Source organism: Mustela erminea, chromosome 12, assembly GCF_009829155.1.
Source record: "Mustela erminea isolate mMusErm1 chromosome 12, mMusErm1.Pri, whole genome shotgun sequence".
Classification (NCBI taxonomy): domain Eukaryota; kingdom Metazoa; phylum Chordata; class Mammalia; order Carnivora; family Mustelidae; genus Mustela; species Mustela erminea.
Window position 1 is genome coordinate 36,965,109 of NC_045625.1, and position 15,068 is coordinate 36,980,176.

The following is a 15,068-nucleotide window of genomic DNA, read 5'->3' on the forward strand; positions in this document are numbered from 1 at the left end:
ATCTTAAAAAAAAAAAAAAATTATTCATTTATTTTTAGAGAGCTAAAGAAAGCACAGACGCGTACAGGACAAGGAGCAGAAAGAGAGAGAAAATCCCAAGCGGCTCCCCATGGAGGGCAGAACCTGACTCAGGGCTCTTCCCCACGACCCTGAGATCTTGACCTGAGCTGAAATCAAGAGTTGGCCGCTTAACCAACTGAGTTACCCAGGCCCCTTACGCTAATCACTTCCTTGTTCTTTGTTATATTTTGCCACTTATATATTCATCCATTAACTATGTAACTTCGTTTTTGCCTGTTTTTAAACTTCATATGAATAGAATCACACGGAATTTTTTAGTGTCTTCTTTTGCTCAACATTATGCTTTTGAGTTACAGCTGTGTTTTTGCATATGGATGTAATTTTGTTTTTATTTGCTGTATAGTATTCAGTCATATGAGTATACCACAGTCTAACCATTCTGTTAATGGATAGTTGGGATTCTTTTGGGGCACTATTCTGCATATTGTAACTGTGAATATCCTTATACATGTATTCCAGTATATAGCATATGAGTTCTCTAGGATATATATCTAGTTGTGAAGTGATTGGGTCAGAGGACATGCATATCTTCACTTCACTAGATGATGCAGCTGCTTTTCAAAGTTATGTACACTCCCACAAGCAGTGTGTGAGCAATCCCGTTGTTCTTCAACCTTGCCAACACTTCCTGTTAACTTTTAAAGTTTTGCCAGTCTGGAATTGGTTAATTATATCCTATTGTGGTTTTAATCTGCATTTTGCTGATTGAGAATTAATCATATATTTTTTAAAGATTTTATTTATTTATTTGACAGAGATCACAAGTAGGCAGAGAGGCAGGCAGGGCCGGGGGGAAGCAGGCTCCCCACTGATCAGAGAGCCCGATGCAGGGCTTGATTCCAGGACCCTAAGACCACCACCTGAGCTGAAGGCAGAGGAGGCTTAACACACCGAGCCACTCAGGCACTCCACTTTTCATATTTTTTTTTAATTTTAAGATTTGATTTTTCAGTAATCGCTACATCCAATATGGGGCTCAAACTCACAACAAGAGTCATACACTCTACTGACTAAGCCAGCCAGGCACCCCACTTTTTATATTTTTAATTTATCTTATGGGTTTCATCTCTTGGGAATGCCAGTTAGGGTCTTTCCCTCCTTTTTGGGTTGTCTTCCTCTTACTGATTTGTATATTCTGGATATGAGTCATTTGTCAGGTGTTTGTGTGGGTTTTTTTTTAAGATACTATTATTTATTTGACAGAGAGAGAGAGACCACAAGAGAGGGAACACAAACAGGGGGAGTGGGAGAGGAAGAAGCAGGCTTCCTGCCGAGCAGGGCGCCCGATGCTGGGCTTGATCCCAGAATTCTGGGATCATGACCTGAGCCAAGGGCAGATGCTTAATGACCGAGCCACCCAGGCACCGCTCATTTTTCAGTTATTTTGTGTCATAAGCATGTTGTCTCATTCTGTGGCTTGTGTTTCTCATTTAATCATGGTGTGTTTTTAATGCTTGCTTGGGTCCCTCTGAGGTTAGTTAAATCAGAATCTCTTGGGATTAGGCCCAAATGTAGATATTTTAAACTGAAATATAGGTCACATACCATAAAATTCACCATTTTAAAGTGTATGCATCAGCTTTTTAATATATATTTGTGTGTGTGTGTTTGTGTGTATATATTTTTTTATTATTATGTTTTTGGAGAGAGAAAGAGTATGCGAACATGCATGAGCGTTGAGAGTTAGATGCTTAACCGACTGATCCAGTCAGGCACCCTACATATCTTATTAAGTTTTAATCTAAATATCATAATAATCACCCTCTTAAAATATACAATTTAGTGATATTTACAGAATATTCAAAAAGTTGTGCAGCCGTCATCACTTAGATTAGATTAGCCATCTAATCATCATCATTAGAAATGTTCTAATTCCAGGGACGCCTGGGTGGCTCAGTTGGTTAAGCAGCTGCCTTCGGCTCAGGTCATGATCCCAGCGTCCTGGGATCGAGTCCCACGTCGGGCTCCTTGCTCGTCAGGGAGCCTGCTTCTCCCTCTGCCTCTGTCTGCCATTCTGTCTGCCTGTGCTTGCTCTTCTCTCTCTCTGATAAATAAATAAAATCTTTAAAAAAAAAAAAAAAAAAAAAGAAATGTTCTAATTCCAGAACATTTTCATCACCTCAAAGTGAAACCCTGTACCATTTGGTGGTTACTCTCTATTTCCTCTGCCTCCAGGCCTGGAAATCACTAATTTCTGTCTTGATGGATTTGTCTATTTTGGTCATATTATATAAGTGGAATCATACAATAGGCAACCTTTTGTTTCTGGCTTCTTTCATTTAGCATATTTTCAAAGCTCATCCATGTTGTAGCATATATAAGTACTTCATTTTTATGGCCAAGTAATACTCTATTATGGATGTATTATTAATATTTTGTTCATCCATTCATCAGTTGATAGATAGGTTGTTTTTACTTTAATAGAAACCAGTATTATGAATGATACTGCTATGAACATTCACATATAAGTTTTCGTGTAGACCTATGTCTTCCGTTTTCTTGAGCCTATGCCTGGGAGTGGAATTACTGGATCATACTTCTTGAGGAACTGCCAAACTGTTTTCCAGAGTGGCTGCACCATTTATAGTCCCACCCACAATGCATGAAGGTAGATGTTATTTTAAAAGCTCACCAGGTGGTTCTAACCTGCAGCCCGCAGCCATTGTAGTCATTCTTTTAGTATATCCAGCAAGCCTGGCCAGAGTGAGAGAGAGAAGGCCAGAAGGACAAGCTGGATTCTTGGCAAAACCTACCTTTAAAACAGCTTCACAATACACCCTTCTTGGTACTTGGGTATTAAAATGGCATGGTGACCCACCATTGAGGACTTTTTTCTAACAGTTTCTTTTTGCTAGGACAAATAGATAAATTTTGCTTATATTTGCCTCTTATTTGTGTGATTATATCTTATTCCTGAGTCCTGGGACCTAAAACCCGAGAATAGCATATGAGTGTGGCTATTTTAGAGTTACCTAAGAACCAAGAGCCCTTTCCTATCAGTTTTAAAAACAAAGGTTTGTGAGATGTGGTGAAAGGGCTTCCCTGAAGCTGACCATTCTTAACCTGTCCAGAGCTCCCTCCATTGTGGAGTCCTAAGGAAATTGTTTCTCATACTCCTATTTGCTATTATCCTCTCACCCGCCCCCTTCCCCAGACATTCCTTCATTTGGCAGGGAGTTGCAGGAGAGTTGGTCCCCAGGATGCTTTTATCCCTGAAGATTAAACCAACTGAATGGAAAAGGAGCAAATGTTGGGAGGAATTCCCTTTTCTGTAGCTATGGACCATCACTGTGTCAATGGGCAGTCTGGTGTCAGATCACCTCTTCTACCCTGGAAGAGTTTTATGCACTGCTCTGTCCTGAGTTATCTTTCCTGAGAAGAGCAGAAAGAAGTTTCTTGTTAGTCAATGTGTTATCTCATTGCCATTGATACTCTGTAATATATATGACAGTATACAAGAAAGCCAGCTGAGATCAAGGTGGAAAGTTGATATAAATTATGGATACCCTCATAAACATTTGACTCAAAACAACAGCACTTGCTAACTCAGGTCTCACACTTTCTCAGGTATCACTGTTCATGCTCACTCAGGTATCACCCATGTGTTTGCTCAAGTGTCACGATCCGGTGTCATCTTTGAGTGTTGCCCTCACAGATCACCCTCAGGTTCACTCAGGCATGGCCACTTCTTGCTGCCTGCACAACTAGCAGCCTCATTTTTTGTGGGGTTTTGTCCTTCCAGAGCCTTTCTCCTTCAGGTGTATTGTACTACCTTGTCTTTTTTTTTTTTTTTTTTTTTTTTAAGATTTTATTTATTTGACACAGAGAGAGATCACAAGTAGGCAGAGAGGCAGGCAGAGAGAAGGAGGGAAGCACGCTCCCCGATGAGCAGAGAGCCTGATGTGGGGCTCGATTCCAGGACCCCGAGATCATGACCCGAGCCGAAGGCAGAGGCTTAACCCACTGAGCCACCCAGGTGCCCCTGTACTACCTTGTCTTTTTTTTTTTTTTTTTTTAATAAACATATAATGTATTTTTATCCCCAAGGGTACAGGTCTGTGAATCACCAGGTTTACACACTACACAGCACTCACCATAGCACATACCCTCCCCAGTGCCCATAACCACCCCCCCAGTGCCCCTCCCCCCAGCAACCCTCAGTTTGTTTTATGAGATTAAGAGTCACTTATGGGGGTGCCTGGGTGGCTCAGTGGGTTAAAGCCTCTGCCTTCGGCTCAGGTCGTGATCTCAGGGTCCTGGAATCGAGCCCCGCATCAGGCTCTCTGCTCAGCGGGGAGCCTGCTTCCTCCTCTCTCTCTCTGCCTACCTCTCTGCCTACCTCTCTGCCTACTTGTGATCTCTCTCTCTGTCAAGTTAATAAATAAAATCTTTAAAAAAAAAAAAAAAGAGTCACTTATGGTTTGTCTCCCTCGCGATCCCATCTTGTTTCATTTATTCTTTTCCTACCCCCCAAACCCCCCACGCTGCATCTCCACTTCCTCATATCAGAGAGATCATATGATAGTTGTCTTTCTCCGATTGACTTATTTCACTAAGCATAGTACCCTCTAGTTCCATCCACGTCATTGCAAATGGCAAGATTTCATTTTTTTGATGGCTGCATAGTATTCCATTGTATATATATACCACATCTTCTTTATCCATTCATTTGTTGATGGACATCTAGGTTCTTTCCATAGTTTGGCTATTGTGGACATTGCTGCTATAAACATTTGGGTGCACGTGCCCCTTCGGATCACTACGTTTGTATCTTTAGGGTAAATACCCAGTAGTGCAATTGCCGGGTCATAGGGTAGTTCTATTTTCAACTTTTTGAGGAACCTCCATGCTGTTTTCCAGCGTGGTTGCACCAGCTTGCATTTCCACCAACAGTGTAGGAGTGTTCCCCTTTCTCTGCATCCTCGCCAGCATCTGTCATTTCCTGACTTGTTAATTTTAGCCATTATGACTGGTGTGAGGTGCTATCTCATTGTGGTTTTGATTTGTATTTTTCTGATGCCAAGTGATGTGGAGCACTTTTTCATGTGTCTGTTGGCCATCTGGATGTTTTCTTTGCAGAAATGTCTGTTCATGTCCTCTGTCCATTTCATGATTGGATTATTTGTTCTTTGGGTGTTGAGTTTGCTAAGTTCTTTATAGAGTTTGGATACTAGCCCTTTATCTGATATGTCATTTGCAAATATCTTCTCCCATTCTGTCAGTTGTCTTTTGGTTTTGTTAACTGTTTCCTTTGCTGTGCAAAAGCTTTTGATGTTGATTAAATACCAATAGTTCATTTTTGCCCTTGCTTCCCTTGCCTTTAGCAATGTTCCCAGGAAGAATTTGCTGTGGCTGAGTTGTCAATGAAGTTGCTGCCTGTGTTCTCCTCACGGGTTTTGATGGATTTCTTTTTCCCATTGAGGTCCTTCATCCATTTTGAGTCTATTTTCGTGCGTGGTGTAAGGAAATGGTCCAGTTTCATTTTTCTGCATGTGGCTGTTCAATTTTCCCAACACCATTTGTTGAAGAGACTGTCTTTTTTCAACTGGACATTCTTTCCTGTTTTGTCGAAGATTAGTTGACCATTCCTGGGCTCTCTATTCTGTTCCACTGATCTATGTGTCTGTTTTTGTGCCAGTACCATACTGTCTTGATGATGACAGCTTTGTAATAGAGCTTAAAGTCCGGAATTGTGATGCCACCAACTTTGGCTTTCTTTTTCAATATTCCTTTGGCTATTCGAGGTCTTTTCTGGTTCCATATAAGTTTTAGGATTATTTGTTCCATTTCTTTGAAAAAAATGGATGGGATTTTGATAGGGATTGCAATAAATATGTAGATTGCTTTAGGTAGCATAGACATTTTCACAATATTTATTCTTCCAATCCAGGAGCATGGAACATTTTTTTTTTTAAGATTTTATTTATTTATTTGACAGACAGATCACAAGTAGGCAGAGAGGCAGGCAGAGAGAGGAGGTAGCAGGCTCCCTGCTGAGCAGAGAGCCTGATGTGGGGCTTGATCCCTAGATCCTGGAATCATGACCCAAGCCAAAGGCAGAGGCTTTAACCCATGAGCCACCCAGGCATCCCTAAATAAATGTTTTTAAAATGAATATTTATTGAGAATTTACCATGTGCCAGTCATGATTCTAAATGCTTTACATGGGGGTGCCTGGGTGGCTCAGTGGGTTAAAGCCTCTGATTTCGGCTCAGGTCATGATCCCAGAGTCCTGGGATCGAGCCCCACATCGGGCTCTCTGCTCAGCAGGGAGCTGCTTTCCTTCCTCTCTCTCTGCCTGCTGCCTCTCTGCCTACTTGGGATCTCTGTCTGTCAAATAAATTTAAAAATTTTTTAAAAAATAAATGGTTTACATGTATTATCTTTTTTTGTATTGTCATTTTTTTAGTTGTCTTAAATAATCTATGAGATTATGATCTTACAGATAAACTAAGGTTCTGAAAAGTTAAGTGACTTGCAAAATTTTGCTCATTGCAGGTTCACCCAACCATATGTCAGAGCTGGCATGCATACCCAGTCTAACTTAGATTTCACTACCTTAACCCCCTACACTTGAGTCTGTATGTCACTTGGAAAAATTTGTCTGATGATCTTCACAAACTGAGTCATTTTACTCCTCAGAGTTCAGCTGCTTTATTTCAGTTTCTGAAAGGAATGGTGATTGCAGTCTATTTCTGAAGCTGAGGAAATGACCAGAACCTGAAATTCCTTCATGCCTTCCCTAAAAGGCATTTAGTCAGGAAAGTTCTCAACATGTTAGGTTTTCTGAGACATACTCACAGGTACCTAATATATCATGATAGATAAGGTGGAGAAGGTGCATGGAAAACCATGTGTAAAAGTCTTTCATACAAGCCCAAAAGTCAGTCTTTCTTGGCTCCCCTGGGGGTGAACCACAACCCATCCTTTGAGTTTCTGTCACTATCTACAGTTCCCGGCCCTGAGGCCTCTCAGACCTTTCACTATGTCCTAGCGGAAGTAGCATGTTTACTTTCACATGTGGCAGAGAACACCTGGCTTCTAACCCTAGAATTCTTCTAACCCGACCATATTTGACCTTTGTGTTCTTGGATAAGTCACCAACTTCTCTGTGTTTTTTCCCTTATCAAGCATATTGTTTACATAAATTTCGAGATTTAAAATATCTCCGCTGTCTCTTCATGGTGCTTGTAAAAGACCAAAATGAACAAAAAAGCAAAAAAGGTGTGAGAACCCTAAAACTAGAAGGAAATACACCAGACTCTTGTTAACCCTGGGATTATGGGAGGTATATATTTTCTTTCTTTCTTTCTTTTTTTTTTTCTGGGTGAAAGTTTTTTTATTATGAAGATGGAGGTATATATTTTCTTAATATTTTTCCTGTATCTTCCAAGTTTTCTGCAGTAAGCACATCTTCTTTTCTGATAAAAAAAAAAAAAAAAGGAAAGGTTTGATAAAAAGAACATCACACCTTCTCATCATGGCCTTACAGTCTAAGTAAGCATGAAGTCAGAGTGACAGGGGACATCAGTTACAGATGTGCCTTTTCGTGGCCCAGCCAGCCATTGGAGCTCAGTGGGCAGCTTATGGCAGGGACACCTGCCACACCCATTTTAAGGGACTACTGTTCTCACTCTTCCCATTTTTGATTAGCAGTAACATACTAGCCATGTAGTTGAAAATCCAGTGTTACAGAATTAACAGGTTCTTCCCTTTATAAAAAGATTCATCAGATAGATCTGTTATACTTTTAGTAGATTCTAAATTTGATTTTAAAGTACAATTCTAAATCTCATGTACAGATAATTTTTAGAAACACAACTGCTTAAACCATGAAGGAACTTACTAAACATTAAAAAAAATTTTTTCAACATTTTTTAGTTAAATTCAATTCACATGTATTATTGATTTCAGAGGTACAGGCCTGTGATTCATTGGTCTCATATAATGAGCAGTGCTCATTACATCACTTGCCCTCCTTAATGTCTATCACCCAGTTACCCCATCCCTCCACCTCCTCCCTTCCAGCATCCCTCGGTTTGTTTCCTATGTTTAAGAGTCTCTTATGGTTTGTCTCCCTCTCTGCTTTCATCTTCTTTTATCTATTCTTCTCTTCCCCTGTGAGCTCCTGTTTTGTTTCCACATATGATCATATGATAATTGTCTTTCTCTGATTCACTTATATCACTTGACATAATACCCTCTAGTTCTATCCATATTAGCTAAACTTGTAAAAAGTACCTGCGTGTTAAGATATTTTATGGCCTATTGTTGAAGTTTGAGTCTGGCAACTTTTGGACTCTTAATTTGGAAACTGTGGTTATGTTCAGTAAAATAGAAATTAAAAATTTGAAAGATTGAGAAAATTGAGATAGGACTTCCTTACCCTTAATTCACTGCAAAATTAATCAGAAGTACCTGACAACTTAGTGGAAACCACATGAGCTTTGGAGTCAGACATACTGGATGTGGAATTTGGTTCTGTCACACAACAGCTTTTTGTGAGCAAATCAACCTCTTTTTTTTTCTTAATATTTTATTTATTTATATAGAGACAGACAGTGTGAGCAGGGAAAGGGCCAGAGAGAGAACCTCAGGCAGACTCTGTGCTGAGCACAGAGCCCCACCAAGGGCTCTCGATCTCACCACCTTGAGATCATCACCTGAGCTGAAACCAGGAGTTGGACGCTGAACCAACTGAGCCACCCAAGTGCCCTGTGACTCAACCTCTTGAATTTGTCTTCAACATATAATGGGCATAATATAATGAACTCACGGGGCGCCTGGGTGGCTCAGTGGGTTAAAGCCTCTGCCTTCGGCTCGGGTCATGATCCCAGGGTCCTGGGATCGAGCTCCGCATCAGGCTCTCTGCTCAGCCGGGAGCCTGCTTCCTCCTCTCTCTCTGCCTGCCTCTCTGCCTCCTTGTGATTTCTGTCTGTCAAATAAATAAATAAATCTTTTTAAAAAATATAATGAACTCACCTCATATCTAGGCTGTTGTGAAGATTCTATCAAATAATGTTTTATTTAATAAATACTTTTTTTTCATTTTTAAGTAATCGCTACACCCAACATGGAGCTCAAACCCACAACCCCAAGATCAAGAGTCACATATTCCACTGACTCAGCCAGCCAGGCACCCCTCTGTCAAATAATATTTCTTCACCTTTTTGATTCTCAGTAATCAGCACTCCTTCCTCTGTCTAAAATCAGGGCAGCATGTTCACATATGGCTGTGTTTTCAGTGGCAAGAGGCAGTCCTGAGACTTCACCTCTATTTCCCCTTTCCCTTCGGGCTATAGGGACCCAAGTTAGTCTCTACTTCAATGATCTTAATGGAAATCACGTCAATTGTGATCATGTCGATTGTGATAGCTCATTACTTCCGTGTTCCCACACATCATGCTGGCCCCCTCTGTGACTGCTTCCTGGTGGAACAGGTGATTGTAATTAGTCATTCCATGATGCATATTTCTGTCTTTGCTTTAGTTCCTAAGATAGATGGGTGGTATGGGACATGGGACATTGCCTTAGAGACAAGTCATGCCCTGGAAACTGTAGTCAGTCTTTGTAATCTATCAAAGATATTAAAAAGAATATATAAGATCAAGACAAGAAGTAAATTATCTCTTGAGCTGTTGAATGTTCTCCCCAAGATTAGTATTCCCCATTGTTTGCACTGCTGTTGGGTACTTACTCTGTATGATTACATGTTTAGGCAGCTTTCTACATAGAATGAAAATACTGCCGTGTACTGACAGTTATATGCCTGGTTTCTGTGGCTCTCAGCCAACACTTAGGAGCCAGGGGAATTTTTTACTTCTTGAGGGAATCACCCTATGGATTTTATTTTCAGGTGATTCTGAAGGGCAGCAAGGAGCGCAGCACTGGGGCCACTGGAGTTAATGCGGACTCCTCCCGCTCCCATGCTATCATCCAAATTCAGATCAAGGATTCAGCCAAGAGGACATTTGGCAGGTGAGTTGGAAATATGCAAGGAATTGCATTGTCTGCCTTTCCCTAATGTGACTTTGAAATATGTGTTATCAACAACAGGACATTCTGCCACCATAGAGTTTTTCATAAATATCAGGGATACAGAGTAGAGTTGTTAGCCCTGAAATAAATCATTGTATTAAAGTGCCATCAGTTGATTAACCATGAAGTAATGACCTATTGTTGGTCAAGCCTAAGTTATTAAAAGGGACATTGATTGCTTCTAACGTGAAACACAGTATCAGCAAAGAAATAGTAGGAAATGCATCTCAGCTTACAGGAGGCCAAAAAAAAAAAAAAAAAGAAAGAAAGAAAAGAAAAAAATTAATCTATCTTCCTTGAAAGAAGCCATAAGACAATTGGGTACATTCATTGCTCCTCTAGTGTTATCTTAGCAAACTCTGCCACACTGATGGATGAGCCTCTCTCACCTCTGAGTAATGATTCTTTTTTTTCTTACTTACTTATAATTCCTCCTCTTCTTCTTCTGTTTTTGAGGGGGGGACCTGGAAAGCAGCCCACAAAAGTTTCTATTTAATTACCTAAGTGGTCACCTAAGTGATTTGCATTGTAGTCATTTAGCCTTATAGGAAGAATGTTTTATTAATTTTATTAATTTCTCACAAATGATTAAAACCAACAGAAGTATCTGAGCAGTGAGGGCAACAGCTGACAGATCAGAGTCTTATAATAATTTTGGAAAGCTGACAGTATGTTTTTTCTTTCCAGAGGTTGGGCCAGTGTTAGTTTCTTCCTGCTGCCCCAAAATGCTGACTGATGTAAAAATAAACCAAGGCCCCCAAGAAGTTATCCCTGCTGTGTGTTTTCTCTAGGATCTCTTTTATTGACTTGGCTGGCAGTGAAAGAGCAGCAGATGCCAGAGACTCAGACAGACAGACAAAGATGGAAGGCGCAGAAATAAACCAGAGTCTTCTGGCTGTAAGTTGTTTGAAAGCTTTGATCTAAAAATCCTTCTTCTTTTTTTTTTTTAAGATTTGATTTATTTATTTGACAGACAGGAATCACAAGTAGGCAGAGAGAGAGGGGGAAGTAGGCTCCCCACTGAGCAGAGAGCCCGATGCGGGGCTTGATCCCAGGACCCCAGGATCATGACCTGAGCTGGAGGCAGAGGATTTAACCCACTGGGCCACCCAGGCGCTCCTAAAAATCCTTTTGCCCCTCTTTACATGCAGCCAGAGTGGGTGAAGGTGGGGTGAGGTAGAATCAGCAGAGCAAGGGCATGCTCCTGTCTAGAAGTGGGGTTCCAGGGTTAGAGATAGAGGCTGCCCAATCAGATTCTTAGAAGTTCTAGGCAACTCTTTCCTTCTGTTCCTGCCTTCTCTTCCTCTGGTCAATCCCTTAGGAGCAGAAAAGTATTTCGGCAGCAGCTGAATGGTTAACTTAGGTAAGCTTTCTCTCTCTCATCAAGTTTTTAAATTGTATTAATTTTTCAAACAAAACAAAATAGAATAAATCACATAATGACCTCCCAAATACTTGCACCCAGCTTCAACATGTGAAAAATCTACCGAACCCTTTCTTTCCCCTGGTTAGATTATTGTAAAGCAAATCCTGTCATCTTGTCATTTCTTCCACAAATGTTTCATTATCTCGAAGAGATAAGGACTCTTACTTTTGAATATAACTGTAATGCCATTATCATACCGGAGGAAGTAATTATGTAATGTTATCTATTATCCAGGAAGTATTGTGATTTCTCCAGTTGTCCCATAAATGTCTTTTCACAGTTTGTTCAAATCAAGATGCAAACAAGACCCTTGGATTGCTTTTGATAGTCTCTTTTATTCCATATCAAGTTCTTTTGTTTTCTCTCTCTCTTATTTTTTTTTTAAAGATTTTATTTATTTATTTGACAGATCACAAGTAGGTAGAGAGGCAGGCAGAGAGAGAGGGGGAAACAGGCTCCCCCAGGCGCCCGGGTTTCTCTCTCTTTTAATATCAGTGTATTTGTTGAAGAAAACTGGGTCCATTTGCCCTATAAGATTTTCCAACATTGGGAATTAGGTTGACTGCATCCCCACATTCATGTTTATCGTCATACTCTAGCCTCTGTGTTTTCTATAAAGTGGCTAAGATCTGTATTCGGGCTGTACAGGAGGGAGCCACTAAGCCACATGTGGTTACTGAGCACTTCAAATGTAGCTCCTCTGAACTGATACATGCCTAAGTGTAAGATATACACTGGATTGTGAAGCAGGTATAATATCTTATTAATATTTTTTCATATTGATTACATGCTAAAATAATATTTTTGCTGTTTTTTTTTTAAATGTATTTGGCTATATTGGATTACATATAGTTAAGATTATATAATTAAGATTAATTTCAGGGTACCTGGCTGGCTCAGTCAGTTAAGCGTCTACCTTCAGCTCAGGTCATGATCTCAGGGTCTTGGGATCAGCCCACATTGGGATCCTTGCTCAGAGGGGCTTCTGCTTCTCCCTCTCATCCCCCCACTCATGCTCTCTCTTGCTCACTCTCTGAAATAAATAAAATCTTAAAAAAAAAAAAGATTAATTTCATTTTTTTTAAATGTGGCTACTAGAGATTTAAAATTATACACAAAGTTTGTGCTTGGGGCTAACATATTCCTATTGGGAAAGCACTGTACTAGAAGTTTGATCAGATTGAGGTTCTGGTTTTTTGGCAGGAATTCATGGGTAGTTTTTAGACTTCTTATAGGAACACATCAGGACGTACAGAATATCTGGTTGTCTTTTTGTGATTTTTTTAAAAGATTTTATTTATTTATTTGACAGACAGAGATCACTAGTAAGCAGAGAGGCAGGAAGAGAGAGTGGGGGAAGCAGGCTCCCTGCTGAGCAGAGAGCCTCATGTGGAGCTTGATCCCAAGACCCTGAGATCATGACATGAGCTGAAGGGAGTGGCTTAACCCACTGAGCCCCCCAGGTGCCCCTCTTTTTGTGATTTTTAAGAATTAAAGGTTCAAGTGTTGACAGCATAATTTCTCCTTTATAGTTTCCTATCAGACTTTTTCATTTAATGGGTTTACCAGCTATAGATAAGCATCACCTGTATCTATTGTTCCTTTAGGGATTCTGAAATTGTGATATTCTTATTCTCATATTCCTTCTTTATTAGCTGGAAGAATTTTTCTTCAAGTATGTGATTATGATTATCCTGAAATATAGTTCATTCAGTAGAGACAAGATAAATGCTTGCTTGCTTCTTTGCCTTTACTCACCAGTTTTCAGAATGATTGTGTCCTAGTAACCTAAACCCGACCAATTAATTTGTTGTTATTTACTGTTTTGTTTGGTTTTGTATTATTATAGACTCATTGTAATCATTATTCTTTTTGTTATTTAAATATACATCCTTTGGGCAGTGGGAGCCTTTTCAAGTATGTTCCTCTAGTTTTTTGACCAACTATTAGTCTCTAATAGCTTCTAGCTTCCTGGCATTCTGGCAAGACAAGATGTTCCAGGCTCCTCTTGTACATTTCCTTCCCCAGACCGTGAATTAGGCAATTCTTCAACAAGCCTTGGTTTTAGAAGGAAATGGCATTTTGAGACCAGTTAGGGGTGCTAGGGGTGCTTACTACCACTGGGTTAGTCCTTGCTTCTAGGCGCTTTTGTTGTAGCTAGGAAACTGATTTTTTTTAATTATTTTTAGTAACATATAATGTATTATTTGTCCCAGGGGTACAGGTCTGTGAATCATCATGATTTTTTTTTAAGGATTCATATTAATAAATTAATTCAAAAGCAGGGTAAGCAGGAGAGGGAGAGGCAGGCTTCCTGGCAAGCAGGGAGCCTTATGCGGGGCTCGATCCCAGGACCCTGGGATCATGACTTGAACCAAAGGCAGACATTTAACAATTGAGCCATCCAGGCACCCCACAGCATTTATATAATTTATTTGCTCTTCTTCAGTATATATGTGTTTCAAAATAATGCTGATATTTTTCATAATATGATTATTGAATTCGGATTAAGATTTCTTTGCAGTTTCCTCTTCACCCTTAGGTTGTATCTCACTTAGGTGTACAGTCATAATACTGTGTTGCACAGTCATTTGAAATCTTTTCTATGTGTTTAAGCTTACCAATTTCATATTCGGTTGAAGTATAAACTGTAGAACAAGCCAATCTGAAAGAAGTCTTGTGTCTATCCCTGTCCCCGCAACCCTATTACCTCCCACTTCTTAGATAACCATTTTTTTACTTATATATATATTTGTATTCACCTCGAAAAAAGGGTAGTACACTGTAAACACTTTGCTCTTTTCACTTAACAATATCCTAGCACTCACTATGTGGCTGTATGTAGACATCTTCCTTGTTCCTTTTTGCAGCTGCATAGTGCTGCCTGTGCCCCTCCATATTATTTAAGTCCTTCTGATCAGAACTGAAGTCTCCACCTAGGCACTTTATTTCCAGGCCTCATGAGGGATAAATTGCAAGGCAGAGAGAGGTGAGAAAGACAATCCGCATCTCTTTTTACTTTTTCAGTTTCTGAATAATTTTTTTAAAAGATTTTATTTATTTATTTGACAGAGATCACAAGTAGGCAGAGAGGCAGGTGGAGGTGGTGGGGGGGGGGAAGCAGGCTCCCCGCTGAGCAGAGAGCCCAATGCCGGGCTCAATCCTGGGACCCTGAGATCACTACCTGAGCTGAAGACAGAGGCCCAACCCACTGAGCCACCCAGGAGCCCCTGGTTTTTGAATAATTTTAGATTTACCAAAACAAAGTTGCCAAAATTAAATACCCAGCATTCCTTCACCCAGTTTCCATATTACTTATATCTTGTATAGCCATAATAAAATATCTAAATCAGGAAATTAACATTGGTATAATACCAAGACAACAACAATAACATCGGTATAATACTATTTACTAATCTACAGACCTTGTGTGAATTTCACCAGTAGTCCCACTAATGCCCTTTTTTGGGTCCAGGATCCTATGTTACGTTTAGTTGTCATGTTCTCATAGTCTCCTCAGTTT

General features: G+C 40.1%; 1 protein-coding gene across 6 annotated transcripts in view; it reads left to right on the top strand.

The window, feature by feature from the left end:
• The window catches only part of KIF24 (kinesin family member 24), a 106,040-nt gene that overhangs the window by 63,006 nt on the left and 27,966 nt on the right, over positions 1-15,068 (top strand). For all 6 annotated transcript variants that reach the window (XM_032308363.1, XM_032308364.1, XM_032308365.1 and 3 more), the window contains 2 exons: positions 9,938-10,059; positions 10,911-11,016. In XM_032308363.1, the coding sequence (XP_032164254.1) occupies positions 9,938-10,059; positions 10,911-11,016 (228 nt within the window). The remainder of the gene's footprint in view (positions 1-9,937; positions 10,060-10,910; positions 11,017-15,068) is intronic.